The sequence below is a fragment of the Dendropsophus ebraccatus genome, chromosome 3, assembly GCF_027789765.1.
Source record: "Dendropsophus ebraccatus isolate aDenEbr1 chromosome 3, aDenEbr1.pat, whole genome shotgun sequence".
NCBI lineage: Eukaryota > Metazoa > Chordata > Amphibia > Anura > Hylidae > Dendropsophus > Dendropsophus ebraccatus.
In genome coordinates, this window is record NC_091456.1 from 111784195 (window position 1) to 111797172 (window position 12978).

General features: G+C 39.1%; 1 protein-coding gene across 2 annotated transcripts; it reads left to right on the forward strand.

The window, feature by feature from the left end:
- The first annotated feature begins 1603 nt into the window (after positions 1-1603).
- Positions 1604-11158, forward strand: AMH (anti-Mullerian hormone). 2 transcript variants are annotated; one of them, XM_069962505.1, is made up of 5 exons: positions 1604-2265; positions 2487-2653; positions 2819-2939; positions 3942-4086; positions 8326-11157. In XM_069962505.1, exons 1-5 carry the CDS (start codon positions 1851-1853, stop codon positions 9206-9208), a joined length of 1731 nt encoding a protein of 576 aa, XP_069818606.1. In that variant the 5' UTR covers positions 1604-1850; the 3' UTR covers positions 9209-11157. The 2 variants fall into 2 exon arrangements, with proteins under 2 accessions (XP_069818606.1, XP_069818605.1); XM_069962504.1 differs by having other exon boundaries at positions 1606-2265; positions 3939-4086; positions 8326-11158.
- The last annotated feature ends 1820 nt before the right edge of the window (positions 11159-12978 follow it).

Here is a 12978-nt window from a genome sequence, read left to right on the forward strand (position 1 = left end):
ACCTATAGATTAACAATGATATGGCCATTTTTTCATTCCAGATATTCCACTTTTCTGCTAGGAGGACAGGACCACTTCACCATATTGAAGTGAGAATGGATGGAACCAACAACCTTTTTCCCTCAATAAGAGCATTGAAGATGAGCAGTGGCTGGGTAATTCCAGCATGACAATGACCTGAAACACACAGCCAGGGCAAATAAGGAGTGGCTTCACAAGAAGCATTTCAAGGTCCTGGAGAGGTCTGACCTCTGTAATTGCAAACAAAGGTTTCAAATATTAAGTTGTGTTCTTCTGTTGTATCAAATACTTATTTAATGTATAAAATGAGATAAAATAAATTATTTAAAAATCAAACAACGTGATTTTCTGGATTTTTATATGAATTTTTTTTCTCACAGTTGAAGTGTACCTATAATAAAAAATTACAGACCTCTCCATTCTTTGTACGTGGGAAAACTTACAAAATCGACAGTGTATCAAATACAGTGGTGCCTTGGATTATGAGCATAATTTGTTCTGGGACTGCGCTTGTAATCTGAATCCACTCTTAAACCAAACTAAATTTTCCCATAAGAAATCACTGATATGCCGACAATTGGTTCCACACCCCAAAAATTATTATTATTATTATGAATAACATGTAAAACAGATGAAACAAACATTCAGAAACAGCAGAATATGTGATATTATAGGTTACTGTACAGTATAGCAATCAGCATGTGGAGTATATTGTATAGTAACTGCATAAACCTGAAAAACACAGCAGTTTGTAGATACAGGATGGAGGTGCAAAATCCCATAATGCAGTAGTGTAGTACAACAGGCTAGAATAAAGAAGCAGGGCTGCTGTCAGAGGTCTGTGAGGTCACATGACAGCAATGGAGAGAGGGTGTGTGTTCAGCATGGACCAATCAGGACTGACAGACTGCAGGGAGCATGAAGAAATGAGCAGGACAGATTTGGGCACATACATGCAGCGCTCTCTGTTCGGGGAAAGAGGGGTTACAGCAATGGAGAGATTACCTCTACAGTCCTGTCCCCTGATGTAATCCCCAGCCTGTAGTGGATCTGCTATGATTTGGAAGGTGAGGGAGACTTCCTGGGTCAGAGTACAGTGCTGTAGACCCCACTATGCAGACCATGCCCCTCCCCAACTCCCGCTCCCACTCAGTATAGGGAGCTCTTAAACCAAAGCAATGCTCTTAAACCAAGTCACAATTTTGAAAAACTGTGAGCTCTTAAACCAAGTTACTCTTAAACCAAGGTACCACTGTACTTATTTTCCCATCTGTACCTGGGTACAATTGTTGTTTTATGCTACAATAAGTGTCTGATTGCAGAGTAGACAGACGCTCTCACATATCTCCCTTTCTGTAATAATCATATATACCCTGCCCAAACCCTTTTTTGGCATTCAGACATAAAGCCAGCACAATAATAAATGAAGTGCCTTCAATAGAGGTATTGTTATCCTGAGTATGTTCAAGGACAAGGTACAGGAGATTCTTTCACAGAAGCAACAGTCTAAAAATACTTTGCTAGAGATCCCATCCTATCTGCATAAAAAAAATATATACACATGGGAGAAGCCTGTTTGGGAATATACATCCCACAGGTTGTTCAAGGTTTAAGCTTTGGTCAAAACAAGAGAGCTTGCCTCCCTTTTGTATAGTTTCTGGCAGCATTCTCCACGAAAGCATCAGGGGGGTAACAGTACCAACAGAGCTATCTAGTTGGAAAGTGGTCTTTTTGAAAGATGCCTCTGACCCAGGACAAATTTAAAGAAACGGCCTTTATATAGTGTTGCCACTCCAAACTCTTCCACCTTGTTGTATTTACAAACAGTGATGGGGATTTTTCGCATTTGTTTCTGTTTTTTGTTTCCATTACTTTGTCAGACACTGCCTAGCAATGTCAATGAGAGGAAAAGAGAATTTGTAGTCCCGGAGAGTCAGGTCTTGGCAGATGATCTGTCACACCAAGATCATATTAACATTAAGGATGCAACAATGGAATTTTCAGGATCAGAGTGTGGAAAAAACTTAGGCTCTAAATGGGGCAACCTAGAGACCCATGGGTTTCTCAGAGAGTATGAGATTGGTTTTTTGGACAAAATGAAACAAAAGCAATGGGAAGATCTTGGATTATTTGGGATTTGCCGGGAAGAATCACAGGCTGCTAGCAAGGAAGCTGTGAATGAATTTGCAAGATTTATAGCAGAACCTGAGGGAAAACAGCTTGTTGTCCTGCAGCTTGAAAAAGGTAAGTCTATTTTAGTAGACATATGTTGTCATCTATCTGATATATAATATTCAACCAGTATAAGAATAAGTTTTATTCAAATTTATCATTGGATCTATTATTGTACCTATGTACATAGCACCATGGTTTGCATCAAGCATGCTTTTAAGATTCTTTGTTAATGGTAATACTTAAGTTACTTTGTTAATGGTAATACATACTTTTTTTTGGCTTACCTACAGTGGATTGGGAGCTTGGGGCCAGCTTCCAGTTTCAAGGCAATGTGAGGCACCATATCCCTCTTCTTCAACATCTGCACTTGCTCATAGCAGTCTTTTATCCTGATGCACACAACCTCACAATGGGATCACAGGTCACAGTATCAGGTGATGCTGTCCCACAACGTCAGGTAAGTCATTTAACAGAACAGTTATTTGTGAGTAGGGCTTAGTTCACACTGTGTTTTTGCAGTCCATTTTAACTATCCATTTCATAGAAAAAAAAAACGCTTAATTTCTTTACTTATGTTGTATAGCAGGAAAAGTCTGATTTTCCGATTATTGTTTTGCTCCAGGTTGTTTGCTTGTCGTCAGAAACTCGCTATGTTGTTGTCACACTGCATGGAAAGCTTATGAACATTGAGCCAGAGAATCTACGACTCAACACATCCTTCCAAATAACAAAATATTCAGATGGTAAGGATAAAAGCCATATTAACCAATGCCTTGTAATGCCTATTATTGTGTATATATTGTAAAGTATCCAGTGAAATACTCATTTAAAGGCAACCTGTCATGTAGGTTATGTTATTCTTGTTGAAGCAGGATAACATAGGGACAATTCATGTCCCTTACATTGGAATGTACTGTAACCAAGGATAATCTACTTTACCAGATAACATACAGCGCATGGCCAGAGAAGTCACTGCAACAGTGATAGAGGGAAATCCGCCAATCTTTGGCAGGTAGGCAGACATAGCAGCAGCGACTTTTCCCTGTCTGTCTATGTTATACTTTTGGCATGTAGGTTCTCCTAAGCTATAGCACACACCAACATAAGGAGCAAACAGCTAAAAACACATTTTTGTCCCTATGCTATGCTGTCCTAAGCATAACCTACACGTCTTAACCTACCTTACCTTTAAATATTTTCCAAGCTCTTTCTCTTTTTCTTATATTGAAAATATGTGACGCCATGCGACTTGCAGGTCGCTACCCATTGCAGTTTATTTGTATTGCAACTACTGTTTTTCATCTAGCTGTCAATAAAATCAGATTACACATAAATATTTTCCAATTAAAGTGTCATCTATGACTGGGTGTATTCATACATATTGTTACACAGTTTGTATGGATATATAGGTTTAGAAGGATGACTCACTCATCTGCAGATAAAAGGGAATTGAAAAACATCACAGGACAATATAGTCCATATTGAGACCATATTTTGAGAGGGGATTGGATAGAGGCTTGAAATAGTTTAGCATAAGCTGAAATGTAACAAACATATGGGTGTATAAATTGCTAGCTTCGGTTCATTTATTTTGAAGTGCTGATATCCATTTTTTTTGTGGCATAGAGAACATGGAGTTGGGGGGTTCATGTTTTTCCTTGTATGGCACTGCTTCCTTTGTTTCTGCTTTTCTTCCTTTCTTTCTCTTCTCTTCATTTTATTAATTTTTTTACTTTAATTAGTAGGATCTGTTCTTTCAACTTCAGAAGCCACTTGGCCCCTGTTTGGCGTGGACCAGAGATGCTTTACCAAGATCACACCAGTCATATTCATGGTATTAAGCCACAACGCTCCCTTAATAAGATCTGGTCATATTTTCCCAGTCACTGGGTGAGCATGTAACCAATTTCTCTTGGGTTCAGTGAAAATCTAAATATGACATTTACTTTCTGATGTATATAATTCTTATAGAATCTACTTGTAAAAACATAAGTGATCAATTTTATGGCCGGGATGATCTTCTCTGACACCGGCCTTTCCGTGACCCAGCCGGTGTCTTACGCTGTGGGAACATGGCCTTAGATTGTGGCAGTTTTGCAAAAGCGGGTCGTAAATAATTTGAATTGGCCATCCAATTTCTCTTTTTAGCCGTCCAATCTCTCTTTCTAGGCAATGTTCCCACTCCGGAATAATAGCCGGGAAAGCCAGCTGTCTCGTAATATTGATGGCCGCAAATAATGATCATGATCATATGCCCGTCAATATTACAAGACTGCCGCAGCTGTATTTTACTTCAAAATTACAGATGTATTTCACTTTTATTTTACAGTGTGTGAACAAAGCCCTAAAGTGTCACTGTCGTTTTAGAAAACTTTTGAAATGTCAAAGAGACACTTCAAAAGTTTTTATCGGTCAGGGTCCGAGTGTTCAGACTCATACCGATTGGGATATAGCACTGTCCTCTCCTGGCTCTGTGTCACGTGATCGTTCAGACTTATAATGGAGCCCGACTGATAAGTCCAACCGATCACGTGACACAGCCGGGAGAGGACCGCACTTAGGCCTTATTTATACGTCCTGTAATTTATGGATCCATATTTCTGTATTCGAGTTGCACATTGATGTCTATTGGGCTATTTACACTAGAGTCATCAGTAGATTACAAGGATGCAAACCAATGCAGATTAAAAAAAAGGACATGTCCTAGTGTGGACCCAGATTTTTTACAGATGCTCTCATATTCTCTTAAATCAATGGGATCCGCTTTTTTTTACGGATTGCAACATGTTTGACATTCGTATTTCCGTAAAAAGATACCGATGACTCATAGGTCATAAGCAGGGGCGTATAGAGGCAGGGTAGGCAGTTGCTATGGGGCCCATGCAGGAGGGCAGCCCGGGGGAGAAGGTAAGAGCATGTGTCCAGTTCTGCTTAACCCCTTGTGCACTGCAGTGTGTAAGTGACCCAATGTTTACTTAAATGCTGCAACACAAAAAAATGGCTAACAAGCAGAAGACAGAGATCTCTGCTTCACTGCACTGATAACCCATGACCTTTGTTCTCCAGCTGGCAATCAAGTAGAAAAATGTGAAGAGCTCCGTACAGAGGTCAGAGGTTATCAGTGCATGAGCAGTAAAGCAGATATCTCCTTGCCTTTGGAACTTTGGGTCACCTACACACTACAGAATATAAGGGGTTAAGCAAAACGTAGTCTGCTCCTGCACCTATGTATTAAACCATAAGGGCTCCTAATGGGCCCTTATAGGTAAAAAAGTGGACTGCCATAGCAAGCAGCCATTGTCTTTCTGCTCTGCCAGTCACTCTTGTGGCTGCAGGCAAGATTCTACCTCTGGCCACAAGAGATTTAATTTTATGGGCATATTACAGAGTATATATATATATATATATATATATATATATACACGCAGTGCTTTGTGTTGTGCATAGGGGAGGGGGGCCCCTTAAAATGTTTTGTTATGGGGCCCCATGAATCCTAGGTACGCTCCTGGTCATAAGTTTATGTTTCTAAGCAACCACAATCAGAAATAAGGAACTGCAGAAGCACGTGCTTGCAAACAGAAAGAGAATTAACTAATTGGAATATTGGTGCATTATTTAAGTTTAGGTTCAATATGGCTGCTTTTCACACCCTTATAAATTACAGTATAAGGACTGTGAGAAAAAAAAAATCTGTGTGAACTACATAAAATAACATTCGCTGTTCGCTAAATAACGTCCGTGAATTAATGACACGAATGTTAATTTTTTACATTGTGTGCACCAACGGCTGTTGCTTTCTTAGACATTAATAGAATTCATTGAAGACTGGGAAAAACAGCTGTTATTTTACAGTGTGTGAATATATCCTGAAGGTGAGGGCATTTCTGAAATTACCTTTATTTGCCCAGTAGCACTGAAATGTGACTTTTATTAGAACTCTATCTATAGCCACCAAGTGTAATTTAATGTAACTTTACTATAGTGTACATATTGTGATCAACTAGATCTATATGAGTGACTGAAGAAGTGGATACTGTACTATATAATCACTGACACCAAGCACCATGCGTGATTGCCAGCAATTAAATAGTAGTAGTATCCAATTCACCTTACCTAGATCCATATTAGTAACTGAAGAACACAATAGTGAAGGTATTTTCAATTACATTTGGTGGCTATAGAGATGTAATAAAGGATTAAAGGGGGAATGTACCAGCTGCAGTATATATATATATATATATATATTTATATATATATATATATTATTTTTTTTAATAGGTGGTACTTTTTATGGGCTGCGCAAAATTTTAGTTATTCCCAAAAATTATCATTAGGTGCAAGTGCCTTGATAATTCTTGCCAAATTTTTGCCCCTAACACAGCTTGGCTAAAAAACAAACAAACAAAAAATTATGCTATGGTAGCAGTAAACTACTGTTGCACAATTTTTTTTGCGCAAAAAAAAAAAAAAAATCAGCCGAAAAAGGTAGCTAATCTGAAACCACGCCCCTTATGAATGTGCCACAAGCTAGTTAATTTGCCTTGATAAATGTTGCACAAAAAATATTCTGTGCCCAGAAACTCAGTATTAACAAAAAAGAGCACACAGATGTTGATACATATGCCCCTAAGTTCTAAAAAAAGTTACTTTAGGGTACAAACTCACTGGGTGGATCCGCAGCGAGCTTCTCACTGCGAATTCGCAGCGGGACCCGCTGCGGATCCCCGCTCTCTAAAGTCTATGGGTAGACAAACTCGCAGCAGGATGCACATCCCACTGCAAGTTTGTCTGCAGCCCGCCCCGTTAACCCCCCGCTGGCCGGAGTGTACACATCACCTGGTCCGCGCTCCGGCTTGCTTCGGGGGTTCCCGACACGTCCCACTCAGCCAATCAGTGCACTGCGGCAGGGCAGCGCACTGAGTGGCTGAGCGGGATGCGAAGACACCGGGAGCCCTGATGTTCATCCTGCTGCGAGTTTTTCTGCCCATAGACTGTACAAGGCAGGGATCTGCAGCGGATCTTGCTGCGGATCCGCCCAGTGAGTTTGTACCCTTAAAGTGACTCTGTACTCACAATCTGACCCCCCCCCCAAACCGCTTGTATCTTCAGATAGCTGCTTTTAATCCAAGATTTGTCCTGCACTCCATTTGGCAGGTGATGCAGTTATTGTTCTAAAAAATAACTTTTAAACTGGCAGCTCGTGCCCTACGGGAGTGGCCTAGATTGTGTATGCATTAGGATGGCACAACCTGTCTGTCCCTCCTCCCCACCCTCCTTATCATTAGGAATGCTCCAGGCAGATTGCCTACTATTCGTCAGCTGTGTCAGCCCGGCACATGTGCTGCATCGTTAAGACACCTGTGCAAATGTTCAGCATGGAGAAAATGTTCCAGTGGCATTGCTAATGCTGAAGAGGGTGGGGAGGAGGGACGGAGGGGTGGTGCAAAGTTAGGGCACAGATATTCTAAGCCACGCCTGTAGGGCATCACCTGCTGAACGGCTCCCAAGACAGATCTTGAATTAAAAGCAGCTATCCAAAGTGTTTTTTTTGTGGGTACAGAGTCGCTTTAAGATACTACTGGGTACATTTTGGGAATCTATCCCTCTTGTGTTGTGACATGAGCCTCCGGTGCTGCAATCTCTTCTGACCGCAGGTGATGCCACCCAGGGCCCACCAAGCAATTATCGGCTGAATCAGCTGATTGTTGTCTTTTAACATGTTGAATAAAAACAACAGCAACGGTCTGCTGCTGGTTGCTTGGAGTAACAGGACCGGCGGCTGCAGACCGCTGCTTTCTTTAGTGGATCACCCAGACAATCTAGGGACCCCCTGCTCGCTGTCTGTTCATGTAATATCACAGTCAGCAAGTAAGGGAACGAGGAGGAAGCGAGCGCTGATCTGACAGGTCAGTGCTCGCTTCCTCCTTGTAATAGGGCCATGTAATACGGCCCTAAGGTGAAGCTTATGAGGTACAGTAAGTTTTCGCCACTGCATCTACAGTCGGCTTGTGAAACACTGTGTACTGTTAATGTATGTTGCCTATAGCCTAATGTAAAAAGCTGATATGTATATTGTCATGCTTACCTTATGCCAGATGTTTACATTATGCTTCTATGTCATGTTTACAGTGTTCACAACCAAATGATTAATTCTAAGGATGAATTTCTGGAAACCCTATCCCACTTCTCAACACTTCTGATGACCTCTCACACCAAACCATCTTCCACCATCCATGTGTCTATTGATCCTAATGATGAAAGTGCTGGTGACCTTCGTCCCCAAATGTTGAATGTTACAGAGGCTGAGGCATTGGAGTGGTTGGTGGACTCTCAAGAACCCCTTGTGTTTCTGTTTTTACCGGGAAGCAAACATCCATTGGCTAATAGAATCCAAGAAAGACTGAATGGGACACTGTTAGAGAGAATCACAGAAAAGACACAAGAGGTGCTAGAAGACATGAAAGATATCTTTTCAACTGGAAATCATATCCAAATCCTTCATAAACTCATTAACTCTTGCCACAGCCACTTCAACGTTAGCTATTTATCTATAAATCAGGAGACATCAGCACAGTTGGGAAATAAAGAGCATAGGAAGCTGCATTCATTAATGCTCCTTAAAACTTTACAGACAATTCGTGCCTATTGGAGAGAGCGCAAAAAATTATCTCGTCAGAACCGTGGAGCAGGCCTCAAACATCATTGCCGTCTGCAAGAGCTGACCATCAACTTAAAACCACATGCAGAGTATAAGGATATCCATTTCCCTGAAGAAATTAACATCAACAACTGCGTAGGACCTTGCCGCTTCCCGCAGACCACTCAAAGTAATTACCAGGCTCACGTTATTTTGCTCATCCAGCTCCAGGAGAGAAGACAGTCTGGCCTTGATCGACCACCCTGCTGTGTACCTGTTCAATACCAAGAACAATGGCTAATGGTGGCGCATAAGAATGACTTTAAACTCCACCTGTACCCCAACATGGTTGCTAAAGAATGTGGTTGCAGATAGGTATATAATGAATTAGCATTATATTCAGTTTTATGTTAAATATAAAGTGTTCATTTGTACAATTTGGGAACAAGAGAACAATCTCTGGCAGCCCAATTATTACAGTTTAAATACACAATAATAATTCTAGGCATCCAGAGGATATTGATTATACCATGCCATAAAAATGCAGAGTTCATCGAATTTGATAGTTGCAGTTGTGCTTATACGCCTGTAATACACATTGCAAGTATGCCATATTTGTTTAAGAATATGAGACATATAAAATACTGGGAACATTTCATTTGATGTAATCAATAAACTTCTTTGTGTATAAAAGTAGTTTAGTAGACATTAGCTGCAAGGCATACAAGGAGACAATTTCTTTTCATCCCCTCGCCACTCCTAAGCTGTGCCTTTCTGCATGGTGCTCTGTGGTGTATCTTCCCACATACTATCCTTTTGCAGTTGCTAAAAAGAAAATAAGTTGGAACTTTAGGAACACAGCCTTTTCTATTGAGTATGTGTAAAAGCCTGCCGAGGGGTTAGTCTCCAATGGTAGATTCTAATGTTTCAGGTGTATAATATATATCTTTTAATGAAACTAATAAATGACCAGAATGAGAAAAATGTGTTAAAAGAATTGACATGAAAATGGTTGGTGCTCCTATGGTCTGATTTCTGCTATTTGCAGCAAGAGTCACAGAAAGTCTATCCAAATTTAACATTACCATATGTATAACTTTATTAAAGAAATCAGAGACTACTAGTAATAATATGGTCAGTGTTTGCCTTTTTTGAAACAAAGATGCAAGTAAGTATGCAGATATTGCCATATACCTGCACCTAAAAGCTATGTTCACACTATGTTTAACAGCAACGGACGCTATTGAACTGCTGGGCACTGGACTGCATTTAGTGCGTTCTGTCCTTTTTAACACTTACTTACAGGCACCGTCAGGTGTGTCTGCAAGTCAATTAGCCATTCACTTCAATGTAATGTGCAACCACCGCCACACATTACATTGTGTGAACAGTCATTACAGCCATAATAGGCAGGTACATTATTTTAACGCTCGTTCTAGCATAACGCTATGTGAACACAGCAGGCAAAAACTGTTTTCACTAGTTTTAAATACAGCATTTACCCACCTTTGTTGCAGGAATTATTTTTGCCTGAAAACTCTAGACAAGACAATACTTTAACACAGCCAAATGAATTTTCATCGATTTGTCCTTTCTCACCTTCAGAAAGCCATAACTTATCTTTTTTCCAAACGCACTGATACCAATTTGTATACTTTTTTCTTCTTGTTTAATCTTTCACACGATAAATGGCAAAGCTTATGGACTCATTTTATTTAAAAACATAGGAGATTTTGTTAATCTTTGTAAAATTTCTCCTGGCGCAGAACAAGAGGAGGCATAACAGATCTCTTAAGAATTTCTTCTACCAAGCCAAATTAATTTACACCTTTATTAACTCATCCATTTTCTTAGAGGTACTCCTGAAATATTATAGAGGATTCAGAGTTTCTGTATACATGCCAGATATGCTTCCCATGTAAGTGGTTGAAGATTACCCCCTACCAATGCAAGTAATGTTGATAATGCCCATGGTGATTGAATTAGGGTGGATATATACATACATTACAACAATGAAACATATGCCATAAAAACATATGGCAGTATGTGACAAATAAAGCTGGTTTCCCAGTGATGTTTTTTGGGTGTTAAACTGGCTTTAAAGAGTACTTGCCGTTGAAGGATCGGCAGTGAATTTGACCAGAATGGCGTGTTCGTTGCTTAGCACATAAATCCATATGAAATCCTCGAGATGCGTGATGTGCTTTTGTGATGACTTTTGGCTTTTGTGTTTTTTTTATAACATTGTAATCAAAAACACTCAAAAGTGGCTATAAAAAGTCTTTGCTATTTAATTGATGGTGGTTTATCCTGTAAACTATTGTGGAGAAGGTTTGACTGATTGCTGTGGTATATTATATATATATATATATATATATATATATATATATATATATACACACATATATATATATATATATACATACACACACACATAATCCAGTAATGTATTCTTATTCCTTTATATGGTGGCAGAAAAGATTTTATACTTTTCCTGGATCAACACAGACGGAAAATCATAGACTAAATTGTGGTATTTGCTAAATAGTTGTCTGTAAACTAAATTCTTTGGAGTATTATGAATTATTCTATGTGAGCGAACACATTTTTCCTTCCTTTTTTATCATACCAATTTGAGTTGAGGAATAACCAAGGATAAAAACTCAGATATGGCTGTTTACTGTTTATATGGGTTCTGCTGTAAAAACTGGGAGTATTGCAGGACAGAAACAAAAATATTTAAAGAAAATAAATCCTAACATTAATATTATGATGAGGAAAATGTTGTTATTGTACAATACTTATTAAAGGCACATTTTTTTTATTATTATTCAAAAATCCTGCAAAATGTTTTTTTAACTATAGAGTAAGGCTTTACTCTCAGAATTTTACAGACATGTACCACTGAATTCCTACTGTGTATTTCAGTTTGGTAGGCTATGGATATGATCACACATAAACTCTAATGCATGTGTGGTTTACTGATATGGTTCACAATTCTGAATTAAATTGTCATTTGCACTCCCCCCCCCCCCCCAAAGTGGATTACAATCAAAAGCAATGGGACAAGAAATCCATGTAATAAATAAAAATTCTATTGGATGCTTGATTATTGGATTCTGGGTTAAATTGGGTCATACATCACTGCAGATCCAATCAAATAGGTAGTTTATTCTTTCATGATAGTGACATGCATATCACTTATGGTGCGTTTACACAGGCAGATTTATCTGACAGATTTTGGAAGCCAAAGCCAGGAATGAATTTGAAAATCTCAGTCTTTCCTTTATGACCCGTTCCCTGTTTATAGTCTGTTCCTGGTTTTGGCTTTAAAGATCTGTCAGATAAATCTGTCTGTGTAAACGCACCATAACATGGAAAAATAAACAGCCTATTAGATTGGAGCTATCTGGAGTAATGCAGATTCTTCTTGTATTTGGCAATTTAATCCTTGATCAAGAACCTAATAGCTAGGACCTGCCAAATACACTGGTATTGTGCAAAGTGCCCTGTTGTATGTAGATAAGCAGAGATAGACAGATAGATCCAACGAATAACCGCCAATCTCCAAGAGGTGAAAAAAACTTGTTGAAATTTATTTCTCATAAGACACGGCAGGAGACATTTTAGTCCCACGATAAGGACTTTATCAACCAATAGATAATGTCATATTACCATCAGTAACCACTGATAACAGTCCAGAAAAGACACCACCTGAATATAAGCTAGATCAATACAATCTAAAATGTAACTTTTATTATTAGCAATAAAAATAACCCTACAATACAGATACGAATTACCATAGATCTTGGTGACTGTAATTCGTATCCGATTAGACCAATAGACAGAAAAAAAAATCTGCAGCACTCGAACAAGTGCAAAAACAGTGGGATTTCTTCCCTCATGTTCAGTGAAACACTTCAGTCCTATTCCACTTGCTCAGCACTCTGTCTATCTATCTATCTACATGTGTCTATCTATAACAATCATGGAAGTAAATTGGACTAAATTTGCACGGTTATTTACGGTAAAGAGACACTTTTTGGGAGAAAATGGAAGTCACATGATTAATGATGGAGAACAAAGTCCAATGCTCCTTTACCACGAGTTAAAGTGACACTGTTACCCCCTATTTGCATTTTGAC